This window comes from Photinus pyralis, unplaced genomic scaffold (genome assembly GCF_008802855.1).
Source record: "Photinus pyralis isolate 1611_PpyrPB1 unplaced genomic scaffold, Ppyr1.3 Ppyr1.4_LG3b, whole genome shotgun sequence".
In the NCBI taxonomy this organism is placed as follows: domain Eukaryota; kingdom Metazoa; phylum Arthropoda; class Insecta; order Coleoptera; family Lampyridae; genus Photinus; species Photinus pyralis.
Window position 1 is genome coordinate 6,580,040 of NW_022170510.1, and position 18,350 is coordinate 6,598,389.

Sequence of the window (18,350 nt, forward strand, 5' to 3'; positions counted from 1 at the left end):
ATAGGGAAGCTTTGACCTTCAGTGTAATTGGTTAAAACACGAGTCAGTATTATGCTGAAACATAAAACGAGTGGCGAATTTTGCAAGCTGGTAGTTTCTGTTGCCATCTAAACTGTTGGAAGTGTCATTAACTGTTAATGTCAAAGATTTATTTCTGTTTGCAGTGCTGCATATTTCTACTTTAGAATAATTTGATGCCGTTTTATATTTTTCCTGTGTGTGCTTATCTTCAAACACAGCGCCATCTACTACCTTCTTATAATGAATGCAGTATAGTTTAATAACATTCATAAATCATATCATTTCTAAAAATTTGATAACTAGGCTGTCCCTTACAGTGCGAACTTTTAATTTTATTTCAAGGACTTTTTGCTAATATAATTACCAATACATCCTTCTCCCACCTAATCAACATGTACAAATTTACTCAATATCAAACAGTTTCCATTCTACGACAATGAATTTACAATCCATTGTAAAACTCTGCCTTACGTAATAGAAATCTTCATTATAAAAACTAGTTATTAAGTCAATTTGTTATAACATTATCACCGTATAAACACCACCCCAATGGCTTACGATTGCATCGAAACAAATTGTTGAAATACTTCCAGTATATGTACATCTATATCTTGGGTAAAGAGCAAGGTTTCCAATGTAGAGCTGTACTTTCGCACTTGTTCATGATGCTAAAAACCGAAAGTGAACAATACAATATTGAAAGAAATTATCAATACCTCTAGAAACACTTGCTGCAGTCTCCCAATCGTCCATCTATACCAGTGGGTATTATAGTCCCGTCCATCCGTATCACAACGCACAAGATGCTCAGACAAAATCATAATAAATCTTTGAAAAATGATTAAAAATAAATTTTTCTGATCAGCTTGTGCCACTTCCAAACGCTCTTCCATTCGTTCCACCATCTCTTCGGTGGGTTTCTCGGCATTTTCGGATTTTTTCTTGCCCGTACCTTCCTCGTCCTCCGACTCACTGGAGCTCGACTCGGCACGCGCGAGCTTTTCTCGCGCGTCATTTAATTCGCCGCTCAATTTTATGACGTGCTTGTTCATCTTCTTGATAGTCAAATGTAACATTTCCCACAGGTACATTTTTGTAAACTCTTGAACCATTTCCTTTGAGAATATCCAGTTCGCCACGGCGGAGCATTCGACTATTTGAGTTTTTAGCATTTTGTCGACTAAGACGATCATCATTTGTTGATGAGTGGTCCAGAGTTCGAACATGTTTCGCAACACACATATTTGCGCTTCTTCAGATTCGGCCAATATCTAAAAAGGTTAGTTAGTATATACATATACATATGGCACGGAAATTGAGTTGTTTGGACAAGAAATACTAACGTGCGATCAAAAATGAGTTGCTGTCTAGTCGCCTTTGGAAGTTTAATTTAAGTATGATTTCCCATGTAAACAAAAATTCCAAAGGTGACTCGACAGCAACTCATTTTTGATCGCATTGTATGTGACTTACCTTAAAAACGTAATGGAATTTGGATATGGCAGCAAAACTGTGCGAGAAGCTCTTCGAGCCTAAATGAAGAAGTGTTTGTACAAAAACGTCTATTTTTAAGGGATTAAAACGACGCTCAGGTTCCTCTTCGGAACGAAGATTTGGGAGATCCTTCAGTACACCTAGCACTTCTTCTGGTGTACACTTTTGTCTTATGGACACTACCAATTGGTGAGCTGCTGATGTTCCAGGAAGAGAAGCTGGAACAATCGTCCGTGTTAGTTTTTCGTTTTTGAATGCTATTTAAAAGTATCATTGTTACCAAATTAAGTACATGTCAACTAAATTATTTAATATCTTTATTACCAGTAGATTTTGTGAAAAAATGACAAATTACTCTCACGCTATTAAGCTAGCGGAAAAAAAGACATAATTGGAACTAATTCACAATTTTCATCTGCATGGTTAGCGATACACAAAAGCCATTCTAGTAATTTATTTCCGAATTGTTTTAGAAATAAAAACAATAAGATTTAAGTAACGGTCGCTTCCCAAAACTATTTTAATTACTCACACCGACAAATAGTAGGTACGTGTTATGCATGAAAAAATATTTCATAATTTGTAAACAAAATTTCTCCGCTTACAGGAAACACTTAACCTTCAACATAATTTTCACAATAAAATATATTACCCTACCATCCTTACATTAACAAACACGTACTAAGTACTAAATATGAGTGAGCGCACCTCATGAAAGAGGTTTCCAAAATTGGCAAATTGTTGCGAGTTACCCATTAGATTTCAAAATCGACCTATTCATTTAAAGTTCTCATGCCAAAAATTATCCTCAACTTCTATGTCTTTAGCAACAAGTACAAAAAACGAGTACAGAAGAAAAGCGCGTGAAGTCTCGGGTTTTTATTGACTAAAATTTAACAGACAATTAAACAGTTTCTAAGAACCTTCATTAGCCTACAGATTGCAAATCGTGATTTGTTAAATTTGATTTTGGAGGTACAGGAAACGCGCAATACAAAGCTGGAGCCGTCATTTTTTTTTCTCCGCTTAATTTATAGTCGGAGGAAGTTAATTTGAGATAGCATAATCAAAGGTGTTGAATATGAATAATTAGTCTCGCATCGCATCACATAAATTTGTTCCAATAGACCACAATAAACAATATCGACAGGCAATAAGAAGTAAGTGAAGAGATCGTTAGTACTGATAACACAAATTGCGCAGCTTACATCCCATGTTCAACGAAGCGAAATTTCAGAATACTCAAGCAGACAATTAACAATGTTGAAAGCGAATCTTCGGTGGGGTGCTCTTCGTCTCAGATAACGAAAAAGGTAGATTGTCTATAGTTTAAAGCACTTACTCTCGCAAAAACATGTGTTCTTTTCAGGAAGCAAGTTGTTAAGTATGGGATTAATTACTAACTTACAAATTGTGAGTACCTACCTACTTTTTTAGTTAGCATTTAATTTTAATTTATTATTAACATAAACGAATAGATTTGCCCATTCGGTTTTAAAGGTAAAAAAGAAACAGATCATTGACTAGGATTGTACAAACTACTGCATTTGTTCCTAGGCCAACCCACACTTCCTTGTATTTGCTTTTCATAAAATTTTTGAAATGCTCTTGCTTTGTATTACAATTCTAACAATTTTAAACCATTTTTTAGTGTACTAGATTAGAATAATAATGCAAGGTACAGAAGTGTTTATTATGACCAACATTAGAAAACCTTGAATTCTGTGCAAAATAAATTTGGCAATTGAAACAGACAATTGCCGACAAGATTCATAAGGTGAATCACATTCAGTCACCATTATGATGACCTCGTTTGGTCAGCCATTTTACATAAAATTCAGAAATTTTAACATGATCCACTTCATGACGATTGCACAAGTCTGTTATGAATCAATTAAAAAATTATATCAAAAGTGCCAGTACTTTAAATGCTCTTAGAGCAAATAAATCTTAGGCATTGAATAAATGTGAACCTTTACTCATTTGCAATTATCATAAAATACTGTACTGTTACTGAGGGTTTAGACTTTAGAGAAATCAGGTTCTATTATTGAATCTCTCTCGAAATGGTTGTCTCATAGCAATCTCTTAATGAACTCCGAAAAAACGTCTTTTGTGCTGTGTAATAATACAGCAAACATTGATCTGAATAAGGATATCAACATTTCTTCCAGAACAACGATGTGCTAGTTTCTTGAGAGTGTGGGTTGATAACCGTTTTTAAAGTTTGATAGCGAAGTTAGAGTCAAAACTGAAAAAATCCTGTCATTTGCTAAGGACGATAAAGGATTTCATTTCAGTAAATGCCCTCATAAAGGTGTATTATGCGCACTTCGAATCATTGCTACGATATGGAATTGAGTACTGGGGAGTTTTACTTTACTTTGGCAGAATCTTCAAAGTACAAAAGCGGACTCTTCGCATAATCATGGGTATTGACCAGAGGGGTTCTTCAAAACTTGAGGGTACTAACATTGCCTAGCTTGTTCATCTTTTGTAGTGCCACGTACATTTTTTTAAACAAAAATAAATTTCAAAGAAACTGTGATATTCACTCCCATAATGCAAGGACTAACACTAAAATCCATCTACCACAAACACTTTCCTCCAAATTCAGTAGCCGCCAACTCTATCAGCCCTACTATACAGGGTGTTTTTTTGGGAGCTTTAGTTAAAAGTTTCTGGGAAAGTAAAATAGGTAGGTTTTTGAAAATTTGTACTTAGGAGTTACTCTGAAGACCGAATCGATGTAAAATATTTTCAAAATGGCCACCCTTCCAGAAACACCGGAAGTAGATAGTAACTTCGTTATATTAAATGGCAACCCCTATTTTTTATTGCATTTTTGGATTCTACGTAAAATTTCAGTTCTTTTGATACCCACATGTCCATATCTGCCATTTATGGTTTTTAAGTTATTTTGACTTTATGAAAAAAAATGGCGGATGCAGATGGTACCTTGATAATTGATTACTTGAAAACGGTTATAGTCATGGCAACCCATTTTTATCATTGCATAGAGAATGAATGGGGCTTTCTTTTAGTGTACTTAAAAAAAATTAAGTTGCGTACGACCGCCCCTATGGATATCCAAATTTATGAAACTTCAAAGACTAAAAACTCAGTTTTTTTAAATGGAATGACCATGTTCTTAATATTGCATGAGATAGAGAATCGAAATGGGCATATTTTGACAATACATGTTCCTATAGCTATCTTTAACAGTTTCTGACTTATTCCCATTTTATTGAATTGACACTATTTTTTTCGGATTTTCTTTTTAGTAGTCGGCCATGATTCTATAACAATTGAATTTTAAACAAATCTAGTGACACTAATCCATCACCCACTGTTATAGGTTAACATAAGTTTTTCAAAAATCGAAAAATGACTCGCAGTGGTTTCACCTATTTTGGAATTTAATTGTTATTTATGGTGAAATGGGCAGAATCGCGGCGCGTGTTTTCCGTACATTCATTCTAAAACTGGAACCAAATTGTATGAATTTTGGAAATTTTGTACCCCTAATGCACTACAAACGGTTGAAGCACAAGTGATACAAAGCTCTACAAGAGAATATTTGAGAAAATGAATTGAATTGCAAATGCCAGATTAACAAATTTTTCAAAAATTTTCCGTCCTATATCCTTAATAAATGAGTTATTTATTAATGAATTATTTAGACTAGAACTAGAATCAATGGTATTAAAGAATCCATTCCTTGATTTGTTTAAAATTCGATTGTTATAAAATCATGGCCAACTACTAAAAAGAAAATGCGAAAAAAAATGGCATCAATTCCGAGATCAATCCGATGAAATGGGAATAAATCAGAAACTGTTAAAGATAGCTATAGGAACATGTAATATCAAAATATGCCAATTTCGATTCTCTATCTCATGCAATATTAAGAACATGGTCATTCCATTTAAAAAAACTGAGTTTATAGACTTTGAAGTTTCTTAAATTTGGATCTCCATAGGTGCGGTTGTACGCAACTTAACTTTTTTTAAGTACACTAAAAGAAAGCCCTATTCATTCTAAATGCACTGATAAAAATAGGTTGTCATGACTACAACCGTTTTCAAGTAATCAATTATCAAAGTACCATCTGCATCCGCCATTTTTTTTCTTAAAGTCAAAATAACTTAAAAACCATAAATGGCAGATATCGACATATGGGTATCCAAAGAACTGAAATTTCACGTAGAATCCAAAAACCCAATAAAAAATTAGGGTTGCTATTTAAAATAACGAAGTTACTATCTACTTCCGGTGTTTCCGGAAGTGCGGCCATTTTGAAAATATTTTACATCGATTCGGCCTTCAGAGTAACTCCTAAGTACAAATTTTCAAAAACCTACCTATTTTACTTTCCCAGAAACGTTTAACTAAAGCTCCCAAAAAAACACCCTGTATATAACTACTAGTTTTAGTAGGCTCTATCATTATTTATAATTCATTTTGCCGAGTTATTCAAGAGGCAAATGGCATTACTGTGTTTAAGCGTAATTTTTTATTATCACGTACCATTTATTCCCTAGAAGAGTTCCATGGTGTGTGTCAAGGAGTTTAGCATGTCCCTCTCGGGGCGGTTAAGCTGGACCGGAAAATTCGAGAATTGTGCACCCCTAACGGTTACGGAATCCAGAAGTACCAACTCTACTGGTCGAATAACTTCTTCTCCGAGTCCGAAAATGCGTTTTGTCCGTCTGTTCCGCTTATAACTCGAGAACGAAAGAAGATAACGACCTTCGCCAATCTACGAGTTCTAGGATCAGTGCTATTGAATATGAGCCGGATCAAAAGTTTGGTTTCCGAATACGAGCTGAGTGGCAAAAAATTCCCCTACTGAAAATCGTATGCGACACTTCGTATCTTGATGCATTTGTGTGTGTGTGAATGCAGAACCTAAATTATTCGTTACAGTTCTAAAAAACAACGGTTGCGATACGGTTTTTAGATTCGGTCCAGATCTCTGTTTTATACCTTCCCACAGGTTTTCACATTAATCTAAAAAGAGAGTTTCGGGGAGAATGAAAACACAAGCAAATACAAATTTATTCATTTAACTTCGTCTCCTTGTAGTATGTCTTCCAGACAAAGACGAGAGGGGGGGGGGGGGCTGTGACGATAATTGACCATCATGGACCCTTGGAACCCTCACTACGTCCCCGGCGGCTTCCAGTGCCCTTAACGCGTATTGAACTATGGTGCATTGGATCAAAAGGGCTTAGTTGGTTCTTACATTTTAACCAATCAAATTTCTGAAGTGTGCTAGTTGAATAGAAAAGTTTATGGCGTGTTAGGTATTGCTTTGTTAATTGGTGTGCTTTGTAAAATGAAATGTATATTTCTAGATATGTACTGGGTATAACTAGTTCACGAGAAATGATTACCCATTTTTAAGTTCCTTGCAACTCAGCCTTTGAGACTACAACGCCCTTGAGATGTTTACAAACATATTTGCAAATTACATCAGTTTTCTAAACCATGAAACGGTTTTTATTGTAAAAAAAATTAATTTCAATGCTTGGTTGCTCACTTCAAAGAAAGTGTAATTAATTATACATCTTCGCTTTCATTTAATATTTCCTTATATCAATGTAACGCCGTTTTTCCTTAACTTTAATTACCGTAAAGTGCCGCAATTACTCTCGGTATCTTTAACATTTTTGCATGGTTAAATACGTTAACGACATCTTTTATAAAAGGTTTGGTTGGAATGCGGCACATACATATCCTGTAGATTGTAGAAGGTAAGATTTTGTGCAATTCTTTGTTTTCTGGAGCTCAAATTTCGCAGTCGTACTTGGGACGTCGACGTCGTTAAGTTTTCCAACACGTTCGCGGTTGAGAATAACCTTTAAATATTGAGGTGGGAGCTGGGAGGTGACACGAAGTCAATTTCATAAAGTAATTCAATTAAAGCATAACTGTACAGTTATTAATACTTTTTATTGTTCTTTTCCGCATCCATGATGGTTACCTGATCAATGATCAGGGTTCAGATAAATATTTTTATTTCGGGAACGAATAGTATAAACGAAGCAAGTTAGGACATACGATAATATGAAAAAAAATCTTATTTTTGGCTGTTAAATACGCCCTTAAAATCTTTGTAATCAATTTTGAATCACCCTGTATAGTAAAGTAGCTAAACCAATTTTTGGACATACACTTTCCGATTTTGCGAACACTCTTCATTCTTGTATTATTTTATTCTAATTTATTATTTAAAAAAATCTCTTGTGAAATTGACGGAAAATCGCTCGAAGAAGTTGGGTTTAGGAAAACAAAGTCACAAAATATACAGCGGGAATCAAGCCATCATATTTGATTCTGGGAAATTTAACTATTCCATAATTTAATTAATTCTACAGGTTTTCCGTTCTCACTTCTTTGTCAAAGCGATTTGAAGAAGTGATGTATTTATTGATGATAAAGAAAAAGGTTTTTTGTGACAGATGGAACTCCGGATCTGAACTCATAAACTTTGAGAGAGAATGCCCAGCGTCGATTTTTCCACAAGTTATTCAGTCCTCCTCCCTCAGTTTTCAGTTTACTTATACTTATATGAGGGTGATGCCAATGAATAAAGAATACCCATTGGGTGATGCCAACAATTAATTGGTTGCATGTTGTCCTAAGAGAAAAGGGATTGCGTTAATAGATCTTGGCAATTGTTCGACACATGAGCATTCCTTCTGTAATATGCAACGCGAAATATTCTTAAACAAGCGAAGCGGGATACAATTGGAAATTGTTGTTTAACCAAATGTATCTAAGTACATTTACAAATAATCGCTTGCTTGACATAACTGGTCACAATGCAGAAAAAACATAAATGTTTCAAGTTCATAATGTGAAAATATGAATAAAATTTTAATAACAACAGACGAATTTAGCTGTGAGAGAGTTCCACTTTGATGAAATTGTTTACTTTGTTATTAGAGTTAATTACATAGCTGTATAAAATATAACAATGGCAGGTGACAAAAACTACATTTTTGTGCAAGCCTAATAATTAAGTGTTACTTCAAGACTAAAACTTTATTTCTTTACAGATTTTACTACTAACATGTAACATATTGGAAACGTCGCCTATAATCACACCCTTTCACTACCATCATTTTAGAAGATATATTGATTCTCCTGTATCGGATTGGGAGATTGGTTTAAGAGAAGCGACATATAACGCTCTCGTACAAGAACGGATCATTAAACATCCCCATTTGCGTGAATATTTGTACAACGCACCTTTACTAGGACGCCAAGATACCGCTACCCCATTTGGTGACGTTACAATAATAGCCAGAGGTCAGTTGTATTCTGCTCCTGGGGGTTTTCAATTTATTCAAGACCCTTATCAGAATGATTGCGATGGGTGCCATAACACACCACTGCGATGCGATCGAACGCCATGTGAGTACTGGGCTCCAGAAGCCCATGAACGACTGTTAGCATTATGGACTATCAAACGGATACGACATAGGGATCCGCATTATGGATTTAAATATGACATCGAATATAAAATTTCGCCCATGAGTTCTGTTAGAGATAAATCGTTCATTAGAAGAGGTGGTACTTTTGATTACAATATTCCCGGTCATAAATTTGTAGTGCAAAAATCACCTACATCTAGCATTGAAGATTCAGACACTTACCCCGCAAACGTCCACTACCCCTTTTCATCTTATGATCCAACTCGATGGTACCCCCACAGCAAGGAGCATGATCAAAATCAGTACCTGCCGCCTATTCTTCCACCAATTACCGAGGAATACTATGATGGACATCCAAATAGACATTACGGGCCAGATGGTTACAAGGATACAGTATATGGATCAACTATAGCTACCCCCACGCAAGACACCACGTACCATCATGACAATACCATCGGTACATTAAGCACAAGACCTCTTCCTTTAAACACCACGAAACATACACAAGAAGCAGATTTTTTGTTTCCTATACATCAAACAACGAGCTATATGAGACCTCATTTTCTACCCACCAATCCCAATTATAAAGGAACACCATTGAAAACTACTGTTCAAACAACATTACCAGCGACTAAAGTTACTACTTTCTCTGAAAGCACGCGCTTTGTACAATACTCTGAGCCTGATCCTTTGTACAGTACGAGTTCATCCACAACTACGCCACTCCCATTTTCTACAGAGAAGCAAGAACCATCTGCACCTTCATCATCGATTACAACTAACTATTACAGTTCACAAAATACAGTCGAAGATAGATTTCCTTCGGTTTACGATTACATGGGGATTGGTGAACATGCCATAACTGTAGTTACTCCTCCAAATATTCCTATACAAAATTCGACAAATACTGAAACAACAATTACGTCAACAACTGAAACAACTGCAGCAAGCACGCTACCAAAGACAGAAACAACTGCAGCAAGCACGCGAGCAAAGACTGACACTTCAACTGTTACAACAGAGTCGACACCATATGAAATTATAGAAACATCTTCTGTAAGGGTAGGGATTATACCCACAACTCCGAAATTCAGATACATTACGCGTAAAAGGGTGGTGTCTACCACTCCAATCGTAAGCACTGATCGGGAAGAAACCACCACACCCACAACTACTACCATTTCAACTACACACCAAGAAAGTAAAGCAACGACGACTTTGAAACATAGCTCACACCCAACAACAATTTCCACCCCTCTTCTATACATTACCACAAATCACCATAAAAAAGAAAAGGATTTAGATGACGAGGAATTTGAAGACGAAATTTTTGGAAAATCACAAACTGCGGCGAGAGTGGCGATCACAAAGAAACCGAAAACTACACTCTCAACCGACTTGGAAGACATATTCGGTAGCCAGGCTGAGTATTTTGAAGCGTACGACTATGACAACCCGCCCACTCAACCACCCTTGCCAAAGATAATATTCTCCAATTTTTATTTGGCATCTACCGAACCCAACGAAACCACTCACGACATGACAACAGGGGAAGTGACCGAAACGACCGCGCCTACAGTACCCCTTGAAGTACAGAACAAAACAACCATTCCGATTACGAGCCAAAGCTATATAACATCGGTCAGTTTCGAGGTGAACAAAAAGAACGTGACCGAACCTACCGATTTGGCGACGAGTGAAAGTTATTTTGCGGTAGACGAAACAACGACCGAAAACGTGCACACGCCGCATACCGGCCAGGTTTTAGATCGGCTTACGATGTCAGTATTAAGTAATGCGAAATCTATTAATTATTTAAATCGCAAAAATTCCAGTGGGCCGTTTAAGTATGTTCAGAAAAAAGACATGAGGCCGGTGAAGTTACCAAAAGTCCGTAATTTGGAGACGAAAGGGGAAGGGATTTCGCAACAAAATAAATCTCAGAAAACCACGAGAAAATAATATTGAGTCATTAGTTTTTAAGGCGCGGTTTGTTTATAGCTGCAGAATGGATTTGTTGAGTGAAATAATAGCATGTAACAAACCGATTTTACTTTAAGAATATTTTTGTACAGTATTTTGTAATAAAATAAAGTAAAAAGGACCATGTGGTTACATAATTTTGCGGTAAAAAGAACGGATATTTGAGACCTCTATCTATTTCCTTAAACACAGAGTATTTTCAAAGACTTTTCAAAAATATCAAATGCGTTTTTTTAGTCACAAAAATTTAACCTACACTGTATCTCTCACCATTACGGAGATCCCAGATGAGTCACGAATTTGAACCACCCTGAGACCAGAGTTTAGTCTGGCTAACGTGGAGTGGTTTCGGTCCACGTGAGATTTATAATAATAATAATAATAATAATTTATTACCCAACAGCCAATGTCAATTACAGAGTAATGTTACATAAGATATATTTTCAAGGTTAAATAATATAATTTACAAAAATGATGGAAAGGCTACACTTTGTAGCGATTGGAGATTGAAGGCGGTATCGAACACGTTTATCTGCGGAATTTGGAGAGAGCTTGACGGTATTGGTCCTTTTTTTAGCCGAATTTCTTTTCGCTTTTATTCAAGCTTTTTACTCACCTTTTCAAATATTGCAATGACAATCAACACATCGCAAATTAGATTTTGACAATATAGTTAAGCAAATAAAACGAAATTTTACCTGACGTGAAAATAAAAATGGTGTGATGTAAAAACCCGGGAAAAAAGTTTAGAAAACTGTGAAATTGAGTCTTTCTTCAATTGTTATGAAAACATAAAAAATTGGCCTAAATATGTTTTCATTTCGGCTTTAAACAAAGCAACTTTTATCGAATTTAAACAAAATCCTATAATCGACACCCTTAAAATATATGAGCTACCAATTTTGTACAACAAATGTACATTTTTCGCTTTATTTTGTTGTCCTAGCAGTAATGTACCTTTACTCCAGAGAAACCGAGGGGTTGACCGCTGGGCAAATGTGGTGTACAGTCCCGAGGAAATGATGAGCAAATCTAGCAAATGTAACAAATGTTGAAGAAATGTAGCGAATATTCAGGGAATGTGGCAAATGTTGAGGAAATGTAGTAAATGTTTATTAAATATGACATAACAATGCGAGTATCAATGATTTGTAAATATAAAGATAAATGTATACCAGGCGCTTTCATTTCGTCAAAATTATGCAAAGAAAGTGTTCTAACATTCGTTCATGTAGTGCAGTCGTAAATAATGTGCTCGAGCAAGGTCATGGTGGTTTATTATACACCATGAGCAAGGTGGATGCATAACGGTGGCGGCACTCCGACTGTTTTATACAGGGTCATTCTTGACGAGCGTCAGTTACAAAGATATGGAGAACCTTTGAAAATGACACTAAACTGGTAAATCCTTTAAGGGTTTTGGCACATGGTGAATTGAACTAAAATATTTTCAAGATGGCGCCACTTCCGCAAATACCGGAAGTAGCCATCAATTTTGTTATTTTATATAGGGACCCCCTATTTTTGTTACATTTTCGAATTCTTCGTCGAATTTGGAGTACAACGATACTGTATAGTCGACCCTTTGCTCCAAAGGCTTCGTCGATATTCAAGTTTTTATGTCAAAAATGGAATTTGCAGGGGTAATTTTAAAAATTTATTACTCGAAAACGGTGAGGGATATTGCAAAACACTGCTTTATTAACCCGTCAGTGGTCGCTAGGTGAAATGTTACGCGAGCGGTCGCGCGTGAGCATTTTGCTCATGATGAAAAATGTATTATTTTGACAAAATGAAATAACTTAGTATACTTGATATGATGTTGCAATTTGTATTAACGATTAATATAAATTAATTCTGATGAATATTGCTTTTTTATTATAAATCGAAATACATTTATACATTACGGATTACAGAAAAAAGTATAACGGCAGTGGTCGCTCGATGAGGCAAATGCTCACACACTTGACGCCGAGCTTGACGCTTTCACAAATAAACAATGACAGAATCTAAACGGACCAGTTTTACAGCGTGGGGGGGGGGGTCGGGGGTGACAGAAGATGTTCTAAAACTCAGCTAGACGACGACTTGGCGCGAAACTAAATATTTGACAATAATTATGATTATTTAAAAAAAAATGTGAGCAAATTGCTCATACAGTGCCACTGACGGGTTAAGGAAATATCGAATTTTCTTATGGTATGCGTAACCGTCTAAAAAGTGAGACTACGTCACTCTTTCAAAGCTCTCAACTTTTAAATTTTTAAATATTCGTAACACCATTTTTTCAAATGGCACCCCCCCCCTCACATTTTTTTTCTTGACTGTTTTCCGGGACCTTTAATTTGATACAAAATGTCAGAGGCTGCTTCAAACAGTTTCCGAGATATTCCATGTTTTAGTCACTTCTTGTAGCAAATTGATTAAAAAAAATTAATAAATTTTTAAAATTACCCCTGCAAATTCCATTTTTGACATAAAAACTTGAATTTCTTTATTCTTTAAATATTCCAGCTATCATAGTATAAACTGTTGTATCAATGTCGTCAAACATACAGGGTGACAATTTGAAAACTTACCACCCCCCATATCTTAGTAAATAAACGAGATATTAAAAAAAATCAAAATCCGTTTCGGTAATTTGGAGGGGGAATCACAATGACATAGTTGGCGACGCACCCCCTCCAACCCCCTGCGCCCCAGTCACCCCAACTTTTAAATCTTAAATAGTGACCCCCCATGTGTGATACGTCGTTGGAAAGCTCTGAAAAAATGCTTTGCAACTATACCAAATAGCATTACATTTAGGTTAGTAATTATCGTGCAAATAAAAAAATAAACATGGAAAATCGTATTTAACTTGAACTTCCAAAGCCGACTCGACAGCAACTCATTTTTGATCACTATTTAAGATTTAAAAGTTGGGGTGGCTGGGGCGCAGGGGGTGTGAGGGGGTGCGTCGCCAACTATATCATTGTGATTCCCCCTCCGAATTACTGAAACGGATTTTGATTTTTTTTAATATCTCGTTTATTTACTAAGATATGGGGGGTGGTAAGTTTTCAAATTGTCACCCTGTATAAACTAGTGCATCTACTAACAGAGCAAATTACACATATAAATAAAATAAAAAGAGGTCAAGTTAAAATACAGTAAAACACTTAAGTAAAATAGACAAAATATCACAGAATATTAAAACACCAATCAGTAAGTAGAAACTCTTCAAGTGTAAAAAGCGGTAAACTTAAGGTAACTAATCACAGCATTTCTTAATTAATCGATAATCGATTTATCGACGAAGTCCTTGGAGCAAAGGGTCAACTCGTTGTACTCCAAATTCGACGTAGAATCCGAAAATGTAGAATAAATAGGGGGTCCCTATTTAAAATAACAAAGTTGATGGCTACTTCCGGTATTTCAAAGGTTCTCCATATCTTTCTAACTGACAGTCGTCAAGAATGACCCTGTATAGGAAGCGCGTGTACCAAATCTGCCCTTGTATCCTTATTGCCTACCTTCCAGTCGCGGGCTGGTTTTACTATGGAGTCATATGGGAGATACATCGTTTTTTTGTTTATATGATCATTAATAAGATGATTCTGAAGTTGTAACTCATACAATGTGTTGATGTACCTACCCATTGGTTACACAGGCCAACACGATTTTTGACTTTGATAAGAGGATATGAAATTTTGATACATTTATTGATAGTTAGACAAAAAAATATATAGGCCCTGAAAAAGTTTGCTTTTGTATCCAGGAGAGCCGTTGACCAGTATTTTAGAAAATCCAAAATTGAAATTGTTATTTAACGATAAATAGAAACAAATGTAATTGTATGCAGAGCTGGGAAGTAACTAAAATTTAAGTTACTTTTCAAGTAACTAAGTTACCTGCAGTAACTAAGTTACCTACTGTAACTTAGTTACTTTCTAAAAGTAACTTATAACTTTTTCATATTCAGAGGAACTTAGTTACTTATAAAGTAACTAAGTTACTTTCTGGTAACTTAGTTACCTAAAAAGAACTTAGTTACCTACCGAAAAGTTACTTTTTATTTATTATAAAATTATTTATGCACCCTACCATCGCCGTTGTAATTATATACTCAAAATTTCTCATCTGTACAGTTTTCGAATTCGCGACTCGGCAACTGCACAACGCCCGGCGACGCATCGGCAGATATTTGTTCATGTCATCTGATGCTTATTATAAAAAAATTGCAACTCGCCATTTACCTTGTTAGTTGTAACCGTGAGACTGTTGTGCTTGTGAACGAAATAATATGAAAATAAAACTTTTGGTTATTCAGTATTCAGTTGTTTCTTATTATTTGTTGAAATTCGTATCTTTTTAAAAGAACTTTTTTAAAAGTAACTTTACTAGTAACTGTAACTAAGTTACTTTTGTTTCTAAGTATCTAGTTACTCAAGTAACTTAAGTAACTATGGAAAGTAACTTAGTTACTTTATCAAAGTAACTTTCCCAGCTCTGATTGTATGAAACTTTTACTATCATATCAAATTTAAAATAGTAAAAAAAATTTAGTAGTGAATCCTATTACTCTTTTTTCCGTGTTCATAAGTACTTTCTCTCACTAAACCCAAAAACAAAATATAGTCCCCCATCACACTTTCGTTGTATTTATCATGATAATGTTGTTCAAAGTTCATAATATCTTTATAACAACGTTCTACTCATTTTTCTGAGTACGCCCTGATATAATAAAAAATAATAAAAGAATCATATTTATTTTTTTGCAAAAAATCGTTTACCTTCTAAACGTCTTTTGTAGTTAGTTTTGTAGTCTAGATTCCGAATGGGGTAGTTAAAATAGGTTTTGTAGGCTTCATAAGGCTTTTTACAGGCATTAAAAAAAATGTCTTTCATACTTTAATAAATACACCACAAAGTTCGTGACCACATAGGTATATAAAAATATGCATCAGCATCATATTTCCACTTTCTTGGCCACATTTTAACCTCTGAGTCTTCTAGAAATGCTTGTACAAATATTTAAATGTATGTAGTACCGCAATGATGAGCAAATGTAGCAAATTTCTGGTAAATTTATAGCGAATGTAGCAAATGTTGTGTAAATGTAGCAAATGGCTGGCAAATGTGGAAAATGGCAAATGTGGTGTACACAATTTTGCGCAGTGGTCAGCCCATCGAGAGAAACAGATGGGGGTTTCAGCCAAGCAGGCATTTAGCTTAGAGTGGACTTAGTTGGGCAAGGGGCATAGTACCCTCCCATTGCAAGAAAGAAAATATTATTTATTTAAAAAACGCAGCTACTAAACACATCATTTTGAACAATTCTAATGATCTACTTCTTTAAATACTTACCTAAATAGACTCCAAGCTGTATTTACAGAAATACACAGCATTAGGTACAGTAAATGCCTTATATGTATATCGGAACAAAGATTTAAAATGTAAGTACATAAAATTTCGTATGTTGTGATATTTATAGTTTGTTATTTTCATTTTCCACTGTTCAATAGTAAGCAATGAACACAATGGATAGATAAAAAAAGAACCTGATTTCAAACCATCACTGCTGCATCAAGCAACACCACCAGCATACTATTAAAAAAATAAACAATAACACCTACCTGCACCATCTTTAGCATACTTGTAGTTTGGTTCACCCTTTACAGGCACAAATCGAGAAAATGGCTCAGGAAGAATTTCTGTGATTCTTTGGTAATAGGATAATCTATACAAAAAAAACAATTAAGATATACTACTCATTTTTCATACAATTACCTCATGCACTTCATCATCACTTCTCTTATGAATTTCGGTTTGGGATGTTCGTTATCCAAAGTGAGGCAACTACCCCAATCCTCCCATGACCAACGAAATTGAAAGTTACTTAAATGGTAAGCAAACCACAGTACGAATCTATCGAAACACGAAACGTTCATTGTGTCTATTCTCATGAATAGAATTTCGGTCGCTTGCGCTAATACTTGTGGCATTGTAGACGGTTGTAGTTTACAAAGCTCGATTAGAATCGACCCGTAGGCGATTTCCAAAAATCTGGGACTGGGCATGTGGAACAGTTCCGCAAATATTACTTCAACAATGCAATACTCCAGTGGAATTTTGAGCTTGTAAGGGAAGTTGAGTAAATGTGCAGCGCAGTCTTTTCTCTCTAGGTGGTACATGTCGATGATCGAATGCAGATGTTCTTCGATTAAGAATCTTTCGATTGAGTGAGCGCCTGGCATAATTGGACCTTCTGGGCAATCGGTATAATCAAACATTCGGAACACTACCCAAGGCATAGGATACTGATATGAAGCATGGTGAGGGGGGGGTACTATTGATGGCAGTGCATGCTGCAGAGCCTCACAGAGTATTGAATCAAATGCCAAGTAAGGTCTTGGGATGTGCTTCTCGGCCCAGTTATCCTGTTTCAGTTTACGAATTTGCGACCACAAACAGTCCAAATATTCCTCCTGCGGATGGGGAATATCAATAGACCAAACACGCAGAGCATTATGATGCTTTTTCGCACGTTTATTCAAAAAGATTTCAATGGACACTAGCAAATGTTCCAAAGCGCTCTCCTTCTTCTCATACAGTTCTCTACCCACCCAAGGTAGGGTGCTTAGAATGGCAAAAACATACCAATCTTTACGGACTTGTGGTACTGAATCTTCATTCGCTGCATCAATCATATTATCTAACAATTGCAGTAGAGACACGGCCGACAATACGTGGCAATTTACTAGATCTGCCAGGAATCGTAACGCATACCGTGCGGCATCCCACTTGCAAGCCTTAAGAGAGTCTTTGAAAGTACGCACCATGTAATCCACAAATTCTCCTCCAAAATTAAAATTTTTAGCGTTCAATAACCCCACCAACGTAGTATATATCGTACATTTCTCCGGCATTTTAATAGCGCAATCCGTAAGAATCCTCAAAATTTTCATACGAAACGTACCCAAATCGGCTTCTAGTACGCTCGCCAAACCTTCCAAATTTGATTCGAGCGAAGAGGTGCTCTTCTCCCCCACTCTCAAAATGAGAGACTCCAAGCGATCCTCGATTTCTTGATTTTCAGATACTCTGCGCCTTTTTCTGTAAGCTCGGTCTGGAACGTTATGGCATTAACACTGAATATGTAGGACAGGCCGCCCTATAAAATTACCGTAACCGTCGTCTTCCTCGTGAACTCTTCTCCGACTCATTTTAAAACTCGTACGAGAGATCTAAATAGTTTTTACAATAAAAATAGAAGTATTGCAAATACAACAGCCGCAAAGCAAAACTTTAATTACCAACTTAACCTCAAAAAAGAGACACACAACCTCAACAATTTCACAAAATGCAGTGTCTACACTACCCGTTGACGGTCTTTATACAACAGTTACTTTTATACACGGTCGT

General features: G+C 35.9%; 2 protein-coding genes across 3 annotated transcripts; one reads left to right on the forward strand and one right to left on the reverse strand.

The window, feature by feature from the left end:
* Positions 1-328: 328 nt before the first annotated feature.
* LOC116166587 (nuclear cap-binding protein subunit 1) lies at positions 329-18,281 on the reverse strand. Its single transcript, XM_031481586.1, has 6 exons — positions 18,112-18,281; positions 16,716-18,054; positions 16,562-16,665; positions 1,495-1,733; positions 738-1,292; positions 329-689 (listed from the first exon to the last, which is right to left on the reverse strand). Exons 1-6 carry the CDS (start codon positions 18,149-18,151, stop codon positions 576-578), a joined length of 2,391 nt encoding a protein of 796 aa, XP_031337446.1. The 5' UTR covers positions 18,152-18,281; the 3' UTR covers positions 329-575.
* LOC116166588 (cell wall protein DAN4-like) lies at positions 2,609-11,064 on the forward strand. Of its 2 annotated transcripts, XM_031481588.1 has the most exons (4): positions 2,609-2,828; positions 2,885-2,928; positions 8,583-10,741; positions 10,796-11,064. In XM_031481588.1, exons 2-4 carry the CDS (start codon positions 2,902-2,904, stop codon positions 10,920-10,922), a joined length of 2,313 nt encoding a protein of 770 aa, XP_031337448.1. In that variant the 5' UTR covers positions 2,609-2,828; positions 2,885-2,901; the 3' UTR covers positions 10,923-11,064. The 2 variants fall into 2 exon arrangements, with proteins under 2 accessions (XP_031337448.1, XP_031337447.1); XM_031481587.1 differs by having other exon boundaries at positions 2,610-2,828; positions 8,583-11,064.
* Positions 18,282-18,350: the final 69 nt, after the last annotated feature.

Coding starts and splice junctions, on each gene's coding strand:
- LOC116166588 (XM_031481587.1), top strand. CDS start 2,902: ATGGGATTAATTACTAACTTACAAATT. Junction 2,929..8,582: donor TAATTACTAACTTACAAATT/GTGAGTACCTAC, acceptor ATTTCTTTACAG/ATTTTACTACTAACATGTAA.
- LOC116166587 (XM_031481586.1), bottom strand. CDS start 18,151: ATGAGTCGGAGAAGAGTTCACGAGGAAGACGACGGTTACG. Junction 1,734..16,561: donor GTATGCTAAAGATGGTGCAG/GTAGGTGTTATT, acceptor CGATTGTTCCAG/CTTCTCTTCCTGGAACATCA. Junction 690..737: donor TGCAGCAAGTGTTTCTAGAG/GTATTGATAATT, acceptor TTCGGTTTTTAG/CATCATGAACAAGTGCGAAA.